Source organism: Gopherus flavomarginatus, chromosome 1 (assembly GCF_025201925.1).
Source record: "Gopherus flavomarginatus isolate rGopFla2 chromosome 1, rGopFla2.mat.asm, whole genome shotgun sequence".
Taxonomy (NCBI): domain Eukaryota; kingdom Metazoa; phylum Chordata; order Testudines; family Testudinidae; genus Gopherus; species Gopherus flavomarginatus.
In genome coordinates this window covers 349,593,311-349,613,221 of record NC_066617.1, presented here as the reverse complement: position 1 = coordinate 349,613,221, position 19,911 = coordinate 349,593,311, and the positions used below count along the sequence as shown (strand labels likewise).

The 19,911-nt window shown below is 44.6% G+C and overlaps 1 protein-coding gene across 1 annotated transcript in view; it reads right to left on the bottom strand.

The window, feature by feature from the left end:
* Positions 1 to 19,911, bottom strand: part of LOC127045118 (metabotropic glutamate receptor 5) — a 274,080-nt gene that overhangs the window by 60,476 nt on the left and 193,693 nt on the right. Inside the window, exons 3-4 of the mRNA XM_050940737.1 lie at positions 18,713 to 18,948; positions 908 to 1,154 (exon numbers count right to left, since the gene is read on the bottom strand). Of these exons, the coding sequence (XP_050796694.1) occupies positions 908 to 1,154; positions 18,713 to 18,948 (483 nt within the window). The remainder of the gene's footprint in view (positions 1 to 907; positions 1,155 to 18,712; positions 18,949 to 19,911) is intronic.

The following is a 19,911-nucleotide window of genomic DNA, read 5'->3' as shown; positions in this document are numbered from 1 at the left end:
ACATAAAATCACAATAACTTTAGTGAACAAAAAACATGGAGCTGGTTACTAAAAATGGGAAGAGAGGAGGGAAAGAATCATGAAAACCTCTGTGAAATTTTATTTTTTTTTAAATTACCCTTTTGGACAATTTTGCTGCCAGCTCTAGCATCCTGTAACCTTAATGAAACCTGAACTTAGCATAATACATCAGTCAAAACAATAAATATGCCTGTTTGGGCCTTGCAGTGAAAATGAGCATGTGAGAGAGGGTGGGGGAAGGAGGGTGAAGTGAGTGGGGGTTGGGCCTCAGGAAGGGGCGGGGCCTTGGAAAGGGGTAGGGCATGGACAGGGTAAGGGTGTTTGGTTTTCTGGAATTAGAAAGTTGGCAACTCTAATGTAGATATTTAAGATAGGAAGAGGTGGGGATGAGTTCTGATTTGTTCTCCCACTATTGCTAACTACAGTTGCTTGAGTCCTGAAAGAACTAGGGACCAGTCCAGCTAGAAGACAAATCAGAAGCTAGGAAATAGAGGTAGACCCTGCTAAAAAGCCTTCTTCTTCATACTTGAAAAGAAAATATTGCCCAAACTTTATAACTAGAGCTAGATTTAATAATGTGTCTCTCACTGGGCTGAAAGATCACAGAAAGCAGGTCTATGTTTTTAAGTAACAAGGTCTTTAGAATCCTTCCTCCTCTATATGATGCATTAGTTTGCACGTGGAGAGCCATGTTTTACTCAGTGTACCTTCAGTGAGGCAGGGCTTCTTGGCAACCACATTGCCTCACTGAGTAAAGAGCACAGTCAACCTGGAGCCCTTCCCTTGGTGAGTGAGCATCTTGTTGGGGATGGTTATGATAAAAATCATGAGTAAATAACAAAGCAGCATATCTGACATTGCACTTTCTGATAAATATTTACAGTACCTTCCTGGTGAGTCTCCATTCTCATCAAACAAGATCACCTCCCCAGAAACCCCAGTGAAGTTAGTCTTCATGAGGGAATCCAGGAGTTTTTGACCATCTATAGGCTTCATGGCATCACAGAGACCTGCATAGCCTGGGCATAGTGACATCTGCATGTTGTGAAGACCATATGCCATAGAATATATGGCATTGATTACGAATCCCATTTTAGAATCTTGAACATGTTGCGTTTTGAGAGTCAACTGGCCTGTTAGGAAACAGCACAAAGTTTAGTTATTACCATAGACAGAAACATGATGAATCTTCAAACATTTTTGCTGTGTATCCATTATTAATATCAAAAAACCCTAAAGGGAGGAGAGAACAAGTCCTCATTGGTCTCCATCTCAATGAAGCAATAGAACCTGTGCATCTTCATTTTCAGTTATCACTCTTTCACCCTATATTTTTGTGAGTATGGATCTATTAAATCATACTGTAATACTTTGAAGCTCCCTGGAAGTGACCACTGTCTATGAGAATCTTCCCACTGACCTCAAAACTAATTGATGCAGCCCTTTGTGGCTGGTTTGCCATGGAGGGTGCCTATGTAATAGGAACGTTATGTATCATCTTCTGTGTTTCCAGATTTATGGGGAAACCAAGGGTTCAAAAATAACTAGATAAGTTCATGGGGAATAGGTCAGGCAATGGCTATTAGCCAGAATGGGCAGGGATGGTGTCCCTAGCCTCTGTTTGCCAGAAGCAGGGAACGGGTGACAGGGGATCAATCACTTGATGATTACCTGTTCTGTTCATTCCCTCTGAAGCACCTGGCATTGACCAGTGTCTAATGACAGGATATTGAGCTAGATGGACCTTTGGTCTGACCCAATATGGCCTTCTTATGCAAGGAATTGAGAAATCCACTACAACCATAGGCTGCAAGTTCCATACCCACGTGGTGCTCGGGCACCAGCAATATTCAGAGCCGGGGCCCAGCACCACCAAAATTTGGGACCAGGGCGCCCTCCCCCACCGCAGCCCGACCTGCGCCCCCCCTCCTGAGTGTCCCATGGCCCCGACTTGTTGGCCCCTGCCCCCTGCTTGCCTTTCCCAGGCCCTGGAGCAGAGTGTCTCTGTCTTTGTCTCCTCCACGCTGCTTCCCTGCAGTAACTGCTGCCGCAGTGTCCTAGTGCCCCCTTCTCCACTGCCAGGGCACACTGACTGTAAGCCAGGGCTGCCCAGAGGATTCCGGGGGCCTGGGGTCTTCGGCGGCGGGGGGCCCCCGCTTCGGTGGTAATTCGGTGGCGGGGGGGGCCTTCCGCTCTGGGACCTGCCACCAAAGTGACTGAAGACCCACAGCGGGGGCCCCCCACCGCCAAATTACCACCGAAGTGGGACCCACCACCAAAGTGCAGCTTGGTCTTCGGTGGTAATTTGGCGGCGAGTGGTCCCCATCATGGGTCTTCGGGGCCCTTCGGCTGCGGGTCCTGGAACAGAAGGACCCCCCGCTGCCGAATTACCGCCGAAGACCAGTCCTCCTTCAGCAGTAATTCGGCGGTGGGGAGCGGAAGAAGCTCCGGGGACTCAGGCCCCGTGAGAGTTTCCCGGGGCCTCAGGAGCGAGTGAAGGACCCCGCTCCAGGGGCCCCGAAAAACTATCCTGGCAGCCTCTGCGGGGCCCGGGGCCTGGGGCAAATTGCCCCACTCTGCCCCCCCCCGGGCGGCCCTGCTGTGAGCCTGCCCTTCCCCCTCAAACCCTTCCCTTTTCTGGCAGGACCCTCCAGCAGCACAGCCCCCCCCTCCCCCACCAAATCCACAGTCGCTGCTCTTGCCCGATGCTGGGCAAGGACGCAGCCCCATCCCTCACCCCCAGTGAGGCTACAGTCAGGGACAACAGCAGGGGAGGAGGCGCATGCAGCATCCGCTGGCATCCACGAAGGGGGAGGCGAGGAAGATTCCTGGACCTGAGTGGGGCCCTAGGAGTACATACAGTGACAGTGCTGCTGGTGGGGGCAGGAAGGGGGGGCTCCTCCAGAGCTTGCTGCTGGCAGCAGGGAAAGGGCTAGGGGGAGTCCTCCTCTCTGTCCCCTGTCCCAGAGCAGCCTACCTGCACCCCAAACTTATCCCCAGCCCTGCCCCATCCCAGAGCCCACGCCCCCAGTCAGAGCTTTCACCCCCCCACCACACCCTCCACCCTGTGCCAGAGCCCTGAGCCCCTCCAGCACCCCAAACACCTTATCCTCAGTCCCAGTCAGAGCCCTCACCCCCACACCCTGATCCTCTGCCTTAGCCCTGAGCCCCTCCAGCACCCCAAACAGCTTATCTCCAGTCTCAGCCAGAGCCCTCACCCCCTACACTCCAACTCTTGCCCTGAACTCTTCCCACACCCCAAACCCTCCATTGCCAGCCCCAGACAGAGCCCTCACCGCCTACAGCCCTACTTTCACCCTGAGCCCCTCCTACATTCCAAACCCTTCATCTGCAGCCACACCCCACAGCACTCACCTCACACCCCACAGCCCTCACCCTTGCACCCCATCCCTCTGCATCCCTCCTATCCTCAAACTCTCTCCCAGAGCCTGCATCCTGCACCCCAATCCCCTGCCCCAGCCTAGCGCCTGCACCACAGACCTCCTTCCTCACCAAACTCCCTCCCAGAGCCTTGGGCAGGTGGGGGTCAGAGTTTGGGCAGGGGCGGGTTCTGGGCACCACCAAAATTTCTGCAAACATGCCACCCCTGACTACAACCCAAAATGCTACCATGGAAATGAAATCTTGAGTGGAATTGGCAAACTGATATTCTGTCAGCAAAGTGATCTTATTAACATCATCCTGCTACCTGGTCCTGTGAGATGCTAAGCAACCACAGCTCCTCTTGAAATCTGTGGGAGTTGTGAACACTCAGAACCTTTCAGGATTACGGCTTCTGTGAGTCACTCAAAACTGAACCTTCTTATGTCTGGCAGAAGGTCTGGAAGTTAACAGGATATGTGCAACTGGAAACGAGCATCTAACTGTCAGTCGACCCTGTAGAATTTTTGTCTGGTAACAGCGTTAAAGAGACACACATTTCTAGTTTTAGGCCTCACATGTAGATAATGGCCTAGATTATCCCTTGAACTGCAAGTGCAGAGCAACCCTAAAGCGAGTTTAGCTGCCTGCAAAACCATCACTTCAGCCTACGTGGATCTCCAGTGGTGTACAGCTGAAATAATAGTGCCTGTCTCTTCTTCCTGCAGCCCACATGGTTAATGATGAGAGGACCTGGCCAGGCCTCCCCTGGTTATCTCATCTGTCCCTTCACAAGAGACAAGTTACTAATTCAAAAAATTAAAGTGATCCTTTTCTGTTAGAAAGAATGTTCAACTTTACAAAGAAAACTTTTGTAAGGAAACCTGACTCTGGTTAAATAAATAAATAAAATTTGAAAGTTGGCCAACTTGGTCACTCTGCTCAGACACATTCTATACAGGGGATTCTGTATCCACATAGTGAAAGGTCATAAAAATGAACTGACTAAATTTCAGGAATGAGTATCAAACCCAAACCTTTGACTCATGAAATACTTCAGTATCTAATACATTTAAAGAAAGTTAGGATCTGTTTAAGAAACTGGCCCAGCTCAATCAATACTTTCCCCCTTTAACAAGATTTTAAATATATTAGGTAATGGCTCCTGGATCTGTTTTGCTGCCTCTTTTTGAAATAAAATCTGTGCCAGGCAGCAGACCAAACAGTAGCTTAGAAGGATTGGAAGGCTCCACACCAGAAGACTGCAGCCAAAACAAACACAAACCTGCACTTCCTGAAAGATTCCCATACAGTGAACTTGGATTTTCATCCATTTCCAGAACATAGAATCATAGGAGATTAGGGTTGGAAGAGACCTCAGGAGGTCATCTAGTCCAATCTCCTACTCAAAGCAGGACCAACTCCAACTAAATCATCCCAGCCAGGGCTTTGTCAAACCTCTAAGGATGGACATTCCACCACCTCCCTAGCTAACCCATTCCAATGCTTCACCACCCTCCTAGTGAAATAGTGTTTCCTAATATCCAAATTAGACCTCTCCCACTGCAATTTAAGACCATTACTCCTTGTTCTGTCATCTGCCACCACTGAGAACAGCCTAACTCCATCCTCTTTGGAACCCTCCTTCAGGTAGTTGAAGGCTATTATCAAATCCCGCCTCACTCTTCTCAACTGCAGACTAAATAACCCCAGTTCCCTCAGCCTCTCCTCATAAATCATGTGCCCCAGCCCCCTAATTATTTTTGTTACCCTTCGCTGGACTCTCTCCAACTTTTCCACATCTCTCCTGTAGTGCGGGGACCAAAACTGGATGCAATACTCCAGGTGTGGCCTCACCAGTGCCGAATAGAAGGGAATAATCACTTTCCTCAATCTACTGGCAATGCTCCTACTGATACAGCCCAATATGCCATTGACTTTCTTGGCAACGAGGGCACACTGCTGATTCATATGCAGCTTCTTGTTCACTATAATCCCAGGACTGCTGCTGAGCTAGTCAGTCCCCAGCCTGTAGCAGTGCATGGGATTCTTCCTTCCTAAGTGCAGGACTCTGCACTTGTCCTTGCTGAACCTCATCAGATTTCTTTTGGCCCAATTGTCCAATTTGTCTAGGTCACTCTGGATGCTATCCCTACCCTCCAGCATATCTACCTATCCCCCAGTTTAGTGTCATCTGAGAACTTGCTAATGGTGCAATTAATCCCATCTTCCAGATCACTGACAAAGATGTTGAACAAAACTGGCCCCAGGACCTACCCTTGGGGCACTCTGCTTGACACTGGATGCCAACTAGACATTGAGCCGTTGAACACTACCCATTGAGCCCAACAATCTAGCCAGCTTAAAATATATATATACATACCTATCTCATAGAACTGAAAGTGACCCTGAAAGGTCATTGAGTCTAGCCCCCTGCTGGACTAACAGGACCAAGTACTGATCCCTAAGTGATCCCCTCAAAGACTGAACTCATAACCCTGGCTTTAGAAGGCTAATGCTCAAACCACTGAGCTACCCCTTCCCCAACTTTCTAGCTGCCTTATAGTCCATTCACCCAATCCATACTTTTTTAACTTGCTGACAGGAATACTGTGGGGGATCATATCAAAATCTTTGCTAAAGTCAAGGTATATCACATCCACCTCTTTTGCCATATCCACAGAGCCAGTTATCTCATCATAGAAGGCAATCAGGTTGGTCAGGCATGACTTGCCCTTGGTGAATCCATGTTGACTGTTCCTGACCACCTTCCTCTCCTCCAAGTGCTTCAAAATGAATTCCTTGAGGACCTGCTCCATGATATTGCTGGGAACAAAGTGAGGCTGTAGTTCCCCGGGTTCTCTTTCTTCCCTTTTTAAAATATGAGCACTATATTTGCTTTTTTCCAATCAATTTTAAGCACACAATTAGTTCCATTGTTGACCCCCAACCTCCCTGCCTGGCCTAGCAGCCCTTAGGTATATTGTCCAATTGACAAAAGGAGGAATCTAACATGATTTTTCACATGGTGCTGGAGAACCAGCCTGTTCTGCACTCGCCCAGCAGTGGTGATTCCTGTCTCGTAGAGCTGGGCCCAGCTCCTTTCTCTTCATGACCTAGGGGCAGCCAGGCCAAATCTGAAAGGCACTGCGATCCTGGGCACCGGACTGCAACATCCAGAGTGGGGACCCAGGCCCAGTCCCATAAAATAAGAGTCACTCCTGCCAGGTGAATGTGCAGGAGGCTTGCTTTCCAGCCCTGCCCCCACTAACCACCCCCGCCCCTCCCCCCCGCCACACTAAATTGAGATTAAGTTTGTGGTGGATCCAGCAGGCATGACAACATGTGTGAAATTAACAAGTCAAAAGGTATAATGGAAAGTGGCATCAACACTGACTCATTGCCCCACCCCTCCCATTGCAAAACCTGGCTCTGCCACTGTCTCTCCTCAGAGAGGGTTTGGGCATGTATGTGGCTGACAAGAATATTCCCTGAGAATATAACAATTAATGCAACAATAGAAAAGTCTTGGAGGGGAGATAAAACCTCATGCTGCATTAAGAAAATGTTTAACTATTAGTGAGACCAATTGAAGGGCAATTCTTATGTTCCTGTGGTTTAGTGACCTCTTGATTTTAATGTCCCTGGAAAATGCATTAATTTAAGATTTCATTTGTCATTATTGCTTTACTTCTAGTATGCAGTACTAATCTCTTACCTTAATCCCTTATCTTTCTGCTGCTTCCCTCTTCCTGGTGTTTCATCTTTCATATGTGTCTCTCCTTTATTGTTTTTAAATTACTCCTTGCATATCCTGCTCATTTTCATTGATCTTTATATCCAGAGTATATTTATCGCTAGATGACATTAATAACCTTCAGCATCCATTCATTTATCTTCCAAGATCTTATAATTCCCCATTGAGTCCCATTGCATTATCTGTTTTGCCATTATTCAGCATTTTATGCAAGCTTACAAACATTAGCTATGCTGAACGTCAGGCTGCTTAACTTTTTTCCTTCCTTTTAAGCTTGGTCCTTTGGCCTACTTTAGTCATAGTCACATTGAGATGTACCCTACAGGGTTTCCTTTATAACCTACTAGTGGCAGCACTGATACAGCCAAGGGAGAGTAGACTGGATGCTACTAAGCCTCGTGTACCATCAGCAAAACTGTCAGCTACATTCCAGCCATCTTTATCAATGAATATAGAAGAGGCAGAAATAGCAGGACAGGCCTGCAGACAGGGGTAGGGTGGGGAGGCGGCAAAGCAGGCAATTGCCCAGGGGCCTGGACAATTTAAAAGGGCCCGGGGGTCCCCGGACGCTGCTGCCGGCAGTGCACCGCAGCAAGGCTAAGGCAGGCTTCCTGCCCATCCTCGTTCCGTGCCACTCCCGGGAGTGGCCAGCACATCCTTGTGGCCCCTGCGGAGGGGATCTCTGCATGCTGTCCCCACCCTGAGTGCCAACTCTGCAGCTCCCATTGGTCAGGAACTGCGTTCAAGGGTAGCTGCAGGAGCGGTGCCTGCAGGTAGCGGACTCCCTGGGCCCCACACCTAAGAGCTGCTGCCGTAGGGGTGTGCTGGTCGCTTTTGGGAGCTGCCTGAGGTAAGCACCAACCCTCTTACTTCCTTCTGCACCCCAACCCCCTGACCCAGCCCAGAACCTGCATCCCATACCCAAACTCCCTCCCAGAGCCCGACCCCTCACCCCCTCCCGTACCCAAACTCCCTCCCAGAGCCCGACTCCACACCCTCTCCGACACCCCAACCCCTGCCCCAGCATGGTGAAAGTGAGTGAGAGTGGAGGAGAGTAAGCGCTGGAGGGAGGGGGGATGGAATGAGCAGGGTGTGGGGCTTTGGAGAAGGAGAGTGACAGGGGCATGGCCTCAGGGAAGGGGTGGGGCAGGGGGTGGGACAAGGGTCTTTGGGTTTGCACAATTAGACAGTTGGCAACCCTATCGGGCGGGCATGTGGAAGCCTTGGCCATGCCAGAAGAGTGTGCCCAGCAATGCAGCCAGCAGCTCGCTGGGCACCAACCAGCGCAGGCGCAGTACCGCCCAAACGTCAGGCGGACCGCATCCGCACGTGGGGGCCCATTGACTGTTCTGCCCTGGGGCCTGGAATTGCTGTCAGTGGGCCTGAAGCAGGAGCGGTGAACGCAGCACTAGCAATTTCATATGTAATGGGAATAACTGTGATGTGGGCAGTCATAAGTGACAATAAACAATGAGCTCTACAATATCTTTTCCAAACAGTCACTATTCTGGTTGCAACCACACATTCGTAAAAGAACTAGCTCAGATTTCATCCACCTTGGAGAAGCAAGGGCCAGATTGTGGCACTGAGAAGCACAGTTTGGTTCCTTCCCTGCTGTTGGGCAGTGCACCAATGTGCTTTGCCCTTCCTGGGGCAGGATGAGAGGATTACAATCTAGTTCTTAATCACGTCTAAAATGTAGGAGTGGTGCAAAAGTTCACCAGGGGAAAATATGTCTATAAAACTGTTTTTTCATTGAAAACCATTTCACACTGGTCAAAAGATGAACAAGGTGATGTAAAAGATCTTTCTCTTCTCTAATCTCTAGTCTTGATTTTCAGAGGTGCTGCGCTCCCACGGCTCCTATGAACGTTGGGAGAAGCGGTGGGCACTCAACTTCTCTGAAAACCAAATTTCCTAGGTCTATGACTGAGTACAAACTTTTTTTTTAAAACCTGCAAATTATTTGTTTCATTCTCCCGAGGAAATGTTTTTCCCTAATTAAAAATAATAGGCATAATAACTGTAACAATAGATTACATGTAAAATCCACATTAATCGAAATTAAGTGGAAAATTGAACAAGCGTATTACATTACAATGCACACAACTTTATCCAATTATTCAGCCTCAAAATTAACAGCTCACAAACTGTGCTATTAATTAGAGTGACCGATATAATGAATCTGATGTGCATCAGCAACAATATTTATTTTAAAATGATATTCCACCTGCCTTATTACTAATGACGGCTTGAAAATGTAATAACTTTACTGTGAGTTGTAGGAACTCTAGTTATTGGGCTTTGTGCTGCTGTTTTATAGAATTATTACCCAGCCTCTCTTTACACATTTGATCTCACTCAGTTCACCTGATACATTGTAATGAGGCTGCTTAGCTCTTCATAGAACCTGCTAGCAATTGTCAAAGGAAATCTGAGGGAATTAGCTGTTCTGGTTTCTGCAGCTGGGGAAAGCAATTATTACATGTGATTGCTCCCACTTGCCACAGAGCAGCAAATTTGCCCCACAGCATGTGTCTGTTGGTCTGCAATACATCAAGGCTCTGTAGTTAGAGAAAATCTAAAAACCAAAGTGAAGGAAATAAATTCTCTTAATACCGAAACACTAAAAAATGGAGATTTGTTTGCATTAAAGTCCCAAATCAGAATAGTCCCAAACTTTGGGAAAATTTGTACTTGGCCTGCATCTCTAATTTTTCACAAAGTCTAAAGTGATCTGAGGCCAGTTGACTAAGCATTGTTTAAGCACGTGCCTAACTTTAAGCATACAGGTATTCCCACTCTCCTCAGTGGGACTGTGCATGTAAGGTAAGGCACATGCTTAAATACCTTACTGAACTGGGTGTTAGGCCCTGATTCTGGAAAGCACTTCAGCAGATGCTTAAATCAATTCCCATTTAGAACAGCATTTAAGCATACAGTTAAAACTTCCAAGCATGTACTTAAGTTCCATTCTCTTTGAGAACATAAACATGAATGTACACTCTGGCACATACTGAACTACTATCCTCATTAGGGATCTTCCTGAAGATTGTAACGAGGGTGAAACCAGTAGCATTCAATAGAAATTACTCTTAAACAATCAATAGAATCTAATGGAGAACAACTATGAAATTCTATTTTTATATCGTCCTTTAGAATTATTAAATAGACACCTTAACTGATCTCTCTCGCTAGAGTGTGTATGGTAACACCCATTGTTTCATGTTCTCTGTGTGTATATATCTATCTATCTATCTTCCTACTGTATTTTCCACTGCATGCATCCGATGAAGTGGGCTGTAGCCCACAAAAGCTTATGCTACAATAAAATTGTTAGTCTCTAAGGTGCCACAAGTACTCCTGTTCTTTTTTAAATAGGCAATGATGCCTCTGATGCATAGGCAATGATGCATTCCAGGTGCTGGTTTAAAATGTCCATAGAAAGTATATGATACTTTTCTATTACATGCTGCATGATTTTCAGGATTTACTTGCTCTGTCTTGTGCATTCATATAGAGGAAGAATTTAAAAAGAAGAAAACAAACGTGTGTTGATTTTGCATTCCCTGGTGCTCCAATCTGGGGAATCTCCTGCTGTCTCACTCACGGTGAGAACAGTTGGTTAAACTCTACAGGAAAAAATCAAACAAGCAAGAAGAGCCAACCTGATGGTATTCAGTGCTCTCATGTGTGGATAATCAGTTTGGCTTTTAACTTTTTTCAGCCAGCAGGGACTGGAAGCACTGTAGAGAGAACTTGCTTAGGCCTGATGCAATGACGCACTTTGCATCCCTCTTGAGCATTCCCTCTGGTGGATGAGAAAGGTCATTTTGAGTGGTTCTAGAACTAGGTCCATCCCTCTGAGCCTTGGTAAGAATTATTGCTATGATAGAGCATGCTCAAGTGGAAAGAATTAGGTGGGGAAAAATGAGGGTCTCTCAAGGGTCTCCTTCAAAACAAATAAGCCTTAAATATGAATCAAATTGTTTTTATATTGTGTTTATGTTAAGTTAGTGGGTTAGTAACAGGAAATTATAAGGAATCCTGTTTATTATGGTAGTGCCTCGAGACGAACCAAGAATGGGGCCTCCGTGTGCTAGGCACTGTACAAAAGCAAATATGCCCTCCCCTGCAATTCAGTTTTAAATTCTGTCATAGAATAGAAATCCCCCCCCCCCAATATTGCTTTAGGAACATTGAAAAGTTTAATTTGAATAATATCAAATGATTATATTCTATAATATATAAATATAATAGAATATTAACATTCTTGTACAATAAAAGTTGAAATGAGAAAGACAAAATGATGTTTTACATGTTTTCTCTTGAAAATTTAATCAAATAAACAGTCATGAGAAATGTTTTGATTTCAGCAAAACTGGATTTTCCAGTGGAAAACTGTTCCACTGAGAATTTTTTTTGAACAGCTCTAATTTTCACTCGTTGGGACTGAAGTGAATTGCTGGTGATACATTTAATATGCTTTTGTGTCCAGAAGAGCGGATCTTCCATTCTGATTTATGGTCAAAGAATCTGAGTTCCGTAGAAGCTGAAAGGCTAAACACGCTCTTTAAAACAACCCCAACACCACCAACAACTGTATCATGAAACAAATATTTACTTGTGTTATTCACAGCCTGATTTGCATTTAAGACCTGCCCCAACAAAAGGACTCTTTTCATGGATTTCAGTTTGATTGTAATGGGTTTTGAATCAGGGGCCAGATTTTCAAAGATATGTAGGCACCTAAAGATGTGCAAATAGGTGCCTAATTGGATTTGCAAGATCACCTAAGCAGGCTATTGAAATCAATAGGAACTAAGCACCTAATTTGCTTAGGCACTTTTGAAAATCCCATCTTTAGGTGCCTAAATATCTTTGAAAATCTGGGCTGTTATACTGAAAATTTGCTGCATTTGCAAAACACCACATGAAGTCCTTAAATTCTACACCAGGGAAAATATACTGCTGAAACAAAAAACTAAAGAAATTGGTCTAAGTAAGCCATCAGATAAGAAACATTATAGGACCTACATCCATTTAGTTACAGTTTACATTTGTTATTAAGGATAGAGACACTCCATCTACCTAATCCATGACATTAGATACTCCAAGGAGTTGTTCAAGTTCGGATATGTAGTCCATGGGGAGAGAAAGAGGGAATGATGATGTTGTAAGGAATCAAATCATAATGTACAATATCAAAGGATACCAGCATGCATAGAAGGAGGGAGATGGGGAGAGTTAGGGTGGAAGAAAACGAGTGTTATCTTTGAAGTCAGAGTTCAGAGGAGTTTGCAGAATTCGGAAATAAGCAGCTGTAGCAGGAAAAATAAATTTGTTTAAGAGACTGAATTATTAATGTTTTAAATCCAGGAACACCACAAGCGTCTTTCTCCAGTCAGGTGTAGCATTGTCTATAGCACTCCTCACTGCAGGCTGTTTTCTTCTCTGAGCGACTCTAAAAAAATGGAGATTTATTTGCATTAAAGTCCCAGATCAGAATGCCTCCAAATGTTGGGAAACCTCAGAGCTGGAGCCAAACATTGTAGCTGGCCTGCATCTTTGTAATGAGTTAAATTGAAAACCTCTGGATTTGAATCACACCTACCACCCTCCTGAATTTTGAGAGAATTACAGGGTCCCTGAAATTTGGGCTTGGGCATGTTTCTAATCAATTCTAAGGCTAGAACATGTCTTAACCTGCCAAGGCCCAAATGTGGGATGGAATGAGCGCCAAAGCGCCAAACTGAAGGACACAAAAATTATTCATGGAGGAAAATTAAAATTCACTCTTTTAAAAAGTGAAGTGAATTCTTCTATAATTTCAGTCCGATTATTTTTTTTTAAATTTCTGATATAAGTAATTAACCATAAAAGTGAGGAGATGCCAAATTAGTGTAGAATGTAGACAGCTAAAATGAGCGATGTCCCTCAAAATGAGGGAAATTTGAGAGGCACAGTCTCAGACAGGGACTGGGACCTGCCCATGCTGGCTGTGGCCTAGCCATGTAAAAACAACTTTGGCTTTTTGTTTTGGGGTTTAGCCAACATATGTTTTCAATTCTGCAATGTAAAAAGATGACATTTACATTTGACTCCAACATTATATCAAAAAGTCTCAAAAAAGCAATGTGTGATGGACCTCCAACATCAAAAGGGGTCTAGATTTGACAACAACTGTGGCTGGACCTGAATTCCCATAACTGGTGAGTCCTCTCAACCTTGTTAAGTATCTGCCATTCCAGCTGGTTGTTTCAATGAACACCATAGATATGTTTGCATTTGGCTTTTGTGTGCCTGTGCTTTCTACAGCAATCGTGGTAGAAAACTGTTTCAAGTTTTCCCTCTGCTATTTGGGCATTTCCATCTCTTTTTTTTTAGGTAGTGAAGAGTTAAGTAGTTTAATCATTAATGGAAAGATATTCTCATCTTCTGGGGCCTTGCTCTTATTCATTCAGGATGCTGGTACAAAGATGATTTTCCTAACTCATTGCTTTGACCATGTCATCCCTCTCTTTGCATCCCTCCATTCTCTTCTCTATCACACCAGACATAAGTTACCTTGTTTTCACTTTCTAGGTTAGTTATGGCCTATCCCCACCCTATCTTTCATCAACTCTCATTCACTATCAAGATGCCAACTCTCACCTCTGATCAGTCAATGATCCCAGCCTTCGTTACCCACTTGTTCAATTTTCCAACAAACACCTTTGTGCTTTCCCCCATGCTGCTCCTCATGCATGGGAAGAGCACTCTGTAAACATCTGCAAAGCGGCCTCAATAGCCTCATTCAAAGTGTCTTCACTGTGATGCCTACAAAAAACTTGACAGCAGACAGCTGGTGTGGTGAGACCAATGGTTATCATAACGAGGCAATGTTGTCTCATTGTTTCCTTGTACTCCCCTATTTGTCTGTCTGATCCATCAGTAGTCTCTTGCCTTAGACCATGAGATTTTGGGGGCAGAGGCCATGTTATTGCTCTGGGTTTGTACAGTGCCTAGCACAATGCGGTCCTAGGTGCTACAGTAATACAAATAAATAAACAAAACAGTAACTGTTTGAGCCATAAGCACCCATATTAGAGGCCTCTGGACTGACAACAACAGATTGGTAAATTCAATGGATAAATTCCTTGACCCATTGAAGTCAATGGCAGTTTTGTTATTAACTTCCATGCATCCAGGATTGTACCCCATGACTTATTTTGGTGAGGTTTCAGTTTGCCTAGAGAGGAGATGTATTAGGAAAACATTGTTGCTAGGGAGAAAAGGCACGAGGAATTTGGAACTCTGTGTGTGTATTTTCTTTTGTGAAAGAGGGAGACACTGATATATACTCAGGTTGCAAAGGTCTAAAGTTATATAACATCAAGGGATTGGATTAACCTCTTGTGACATGGTGCTGGTGTTGGACATTCATTGACTTCAGTGGAATTACTCAGCTGCTTAGAGCTATGCTCATGTTTAATTGCCTAGCTGAACTGGGGCCTTGGTTAATCAAAAGCATCTGACTGGTGCCAGAGGGGAAGCACACTCCAATTCTTGTAAAACCCCAAGTGTTCTTGGGCTATGGAAAGTCTCCAGTTAAAGGTGTAATTTAAATCCTTTGCTGTGACCCTCAGTCTACTTAGGTGGCTCACATCAATTCTCCTGTGACACAGAATTGATAACATTGAGCATGAAGTCAGATAAGTCTGGAAACTTCTCCCTTTCAGTAGTGCTCTAGCTGGGCAGAAAATCAATGTACTTAACAACAGCAGTAGAAGTGGCACCCATTTGGATTAGGTAAATATACTCAATCTGCACATAAAAAATGGCTTGATGCTAAAATGTCAACATGAGTCAAAGTATATGTGAAGAGATGGAAACGTATCAGAAGTTGATAGAAATGAAAGAAGAAAAGCTATATTCATTTGGGGCTGTTTTTCATGTGCTCTTTACTTTATCATCACATTTTCATTTTGCATGACTCACTGAATTTCCTCCTGCCCTAATAAATAGTGACTGTGTAACAATGACTGTGTACATTTTTGCCTACTATAAAATGAGATCTACAAGGCTAGCATCACTCATGAATCTTGTGATGGGGTGTTCGCCCCACACTGGAGTGGAAGAGGCCTGTCATACCCTGCCATACTTCTGGAGACCTGCCATACCCTATCGCAGAAAGAAGCAGTGGAGGTGAGTCCTCCAAGGAGCCTAGGGAGGCTGCATGGGAAGCAGTCAAGTGGAGGGAGGCTGCACAGACAGCCAGTCAAGGCCCAGCAGACTCGCATAAAAGGATCTGCAAGGCCAGAGATAGTCAGTTGCTATGGAGAGCCAAAGGAATGAGGACTGTATTCCTAGTTGGCTGCAATAAGGGGAGCACCTTGAACAGAGCAGTTGCTTGGAGGGACCAGGAGAGCAAGAGTGAGCTCCTGGCTTGCTGCTGGCTGAGTACCCTGAGAAGAGGGCAGGGAAGTGACCCAGGGAATTGACATAGCATTGAGCGAAGGTCAGGAGGCTGATATCTATAGTGTTCCTGGGGAGGGACCCGGAGTAGTGGGCAGGCCTGGGTTCTCCCACTTGCAACTGGTGAAGTGACTAGACTGTTGAACTGAGCTACTTCACACTTGGAAGGGGGAAAGCACAGATGGCGACACATTCAGAGGTCTGATTTATGAAGAAGACGCTGTGGTAGTTGGACCAAGGCAGGTCTGCAGGCAAAGACGACGATGGGAGAGACACCACCTTGAGAGGGCACTCCAGTTGGCAGAGCTAATCCCTCTGATTGCCAGCAGGAGACACTTTTGTGGAGAGTGGACTCCATCACAATCTATACATTTCGCATTTGTGAGAGTGAATCTATCTCATCATCTCAATATACAGGGATTTGAAAGCACAGGCTAGAGTTTTCAAACATGGATGACTAAATTTATGTACCAAAATCCAGATTTAGGCATCCACATATGCAAAGTTTGGCCATAACTCCCATTACTTATTTCCATATTTAAAAAATATATTGTTTATATGAATAGATATTATTATCAATATGACATTACTGCATTAAAATGAAGTGGTTGACTATAGGTCAAATTCTGCACTCATGTAGTGACCTTAGCATATTGCTTATTCACCAAGTTGTTCTTTTAACTATTACTTCATCCACCTCCTCTATCCCACCTTTTTGTCGATATCTTCTTGCCACTGTCTTAGACTATGTGGTCTCTGTGTAGGGGCTGTGTTTTTTTAAAATTTTCTGTACAGCTCCCAATACAGCTGGGAGTCCTTTGACTGGAGTCACTAGAAGATACTGTAATAATTTTTTATGCAACTCCTATTGAGCTGAAAATATTTAACTGGATGAAATTAAGGGCAAAATTCTGCACTCATAGCAGGATAAATATGACACATCAACAATATATTATTTTCAACTGTAGGCTTCAAAGCATTTTAGTAAGGAGAGCAAGTATCAATATCACCCTTTGTCTAATCATACCAGAAGAACAGGAGACAGTGTCTGTGGTACAATCTGGCCACAACTTTACTCACTTGAAGTATATGGGAGTACCTTACAATAAATAGTGCAGTTCATCATTATTTCCTTAACTGTTTCCCCCATTGGAGAGTGCTGCGGCCAGTCCTCCCACTTCCTGTCCTAGCTACAGCAAGCCCCTTGCTGGGATCCCACTGCCCTCCCCTCGTATGGGAGTTATTGGGGGCTGGTTTCCTGCTGTACCAAACACAGGAGCCCTGAATCCCCCTCCCGCAGCTTCCTTAAGGGATGCACTGCACATCTGCCACATTTTTCAATTTACTAAGTTGTGATGTGTGAACCTCCCTGCCAAGCGTACTTTGGGGATGGTGAAAAAACCCACCCTGACTTAGCCAGACTAACAGGGAGGGAAACATTCCTTCCCATCCCCCAAGGAAAGAGGTGATTAGCGTAATGCCCACAGTGGTTCCTGAAGGCATCCGGTCCTACTCTGATTCTATGGGTGGGAAGATGGATGGTGCCAGCTGGATCCCAATGAGAGAAGGCTTCTCTGGAACTGCTCGGGATACAAATACCACACCTTCCTCTGGTCACCTGGAAGGTCAGTACCCTCCCCCCAACCTGGTATGGCCACTTCCTGTTCCTCCCTGCTCGATTCAGGTAAGCCTTCCCTGTCCTCCCCCTCTGTCACCAATAGCAGAGGAAGCTCCTATAGGGGCTTCACCCTTGTTCTTTCAGTCAGCTGGACAAAGGACCCATAGAGTTCCATAGAATTGCAGTTAGTATGTTTTAAAAATGAGGATATTGAGCTGGACAGAAGTTTAAGTCCAAACTTTCAAATTTGGGTGCTTAAAGGCAGACACCTAAATCCATACCTAAGCACCTAAATAAATGGACAGATTTTCATAGAGGTGCTGAGCACTCATTGACTTCATGAGGAAGCCATACTGCTACTGTGGGGACTGGAAGCTATTGTGAGAAAAACCCAAGGATTTGAGGCCAACCTCTGCAGCCCCCAGACTTCTTGCTCCTGAGGGCAACATTCAAAGAAACTCTGCAAGGTGAACATCAGAGTTATTAGCCAAGCCTTGTGTTCCCCTCTTGTGAGTTTTAACAAAAGATGGTTAGATCAGAGTAAAACTTAGGAAACTAAAGCAGCATGATGACCAATAAAATTGAGCATAAACTCCATATTTGCAAAACAATGCATATTGAAATGGATAACAACCTGGACACATCAATGGTGTCTGAATAGTGGTCACCATTAAATCTTTACCAGATGGAACTATGTTAATTACGTGCAAAAAAACAACAATAAAGCAGTTAAGGATATTATAGCCTAGTCTAGTCTGCTCCTCTTCCAGAGTTCATTGATGTGGTAGCATTGGGCAAAGCATCAGAGCTGGAGAAAGTATTCAGCGAGACCAATTTGACAAATTTAGTCCTTCTTTCTCTGCTCACAAATTGATAGCAAACAGATTAAGAGGAGCTTAAATTTCATTTTCAAGAGTGACAAGCACTTAGGAGCCTAAATTCCATTGACTTTCCACTAGACTTAATTATGAAGGGACTTAAATTAAATGCATTTTGGTCACTGCAGATAGACACCTTGTGAGGTTTTCAAAAGTACCTAAGCTTTTAACTCCCAGTAAAACCAATGGGAGTTGGGTGCCTAGTCACTTTTGAAAATCCCACTAGCTGCTTCTCTGAATTTTCAGGCACCTAAATACATTTCCAAATCAGCTTTTAAGTGCCTAAATTGGTTTTGAAAATGGGATGCAGGTTCCTAAATTGCTTAGATACTTTTGAGAATTTTTACTGTAAGTAACAGTAAAGTCACACAGGAAATCAGTGTCAGGTCAGGGAGCTGGACTTGGGTCTCATAAGCAGCCTAGTACTCTTAACTTCTTGACTAGTCATCCGCTCAGTGGCAGATCTGGGATTAAAATTCCAGACTTTCCGACGTCTATTCCTGCAAATCTTGCTGCCTTGGCATGGTATTATCTAGTTAAATCAAGGCTTTAACCTTAGTGATTTTAAGTACAAATACATAAATAAATCCAACTACTTACTGTTGCAAGTCTTGTTGTATTTAGTATTCTCCTGTGGATACCCCTTCAGCTGGCACTGGAACCTGTGCTGCCAGAATTCCTGAAACCATGGATTTCGGAGATTGGTTTCTGGCCGAAGCTGTAGGTAATAGTCATCAAACCATTTCACATCAGGAGACTGAAGCTTGATTGTTATTCCGCCAACAGCTTCCCGCTGATACCCGTCTGTCACATCGTACCTGTCTGCCCAGCCATCACTGCAGAGAGAAATAAAAGAGAGAAAACACTGTGAAGATACTGCTTCATGCGCCATTCTAAAGAACAAGGAAAGTGCTCCTTTGCAAATAGCAGTAGAAGCAAATAGATGCACACTCACACCAGAGATCTGGAGGGTGGAGTTCAGTGAAGTATTAGTAATACTTCGACTAGTAGCATTCAGCATCTTCTATTTTCTTACACTGAGCATTCATGTGTAATCAGCATTTTTTATTTATATAGTGTATTCTTAAGCTTGTATCCCAAGGAATCCAGACCAGCATTATAAGCCACTGCCCCAGTCCTGTAATTGACTGTGTGCATGTGCACCTCTGCATTGCACTGAGCCCTGGTGACTTCAGCGGGGTGGTGCTTGTTTGGGCATATTCTAGCCAGGGGATAACTTAACGAAAGTTCCACAGAATTTGTAATGGCTTTGCAAAAACCAGACAGGAAGCTGGCTTTTAGAATCATGGCTAAAAGAGCATCACAGTAAACTGAGATGCCAATGGCAAACTACCAAATGATAATGGCCATCAAGCAGTCTGTTAGCGATTCTCCTCCACTTATTTCACTTAAAATCCCCTCAGAACTCTGACTCTGAACTCCAAGCAGAGCTGGTAGAAATACAGGAAAAAAGTCATGAACATTCCAGTTGAATTCTCCATGCACAAGTGTTTTTTTTCTTTCATAGAAATTCAAAATTTTGACAAAAATTTTCCATAGAAAAATTAAAATTCTGAAAGTTTCATCTGGCTCCATCTCCAAATGATACATCTCTAAGCATAGTGTTGCCAGCTCCTGCTGTTTTACCATGATTGCCATATTTAGTATTGTTCATAGAGCCCCAGCTTCTGAGGCCATGGGATTATGGGAGAATCTTGGTTTTCGTAGGGGATTATAGAGAGTTTCTGACCATCATAGTTGCTGAGAAAAGCTTGGAAATGTGCACTCTGAAGGTTCAA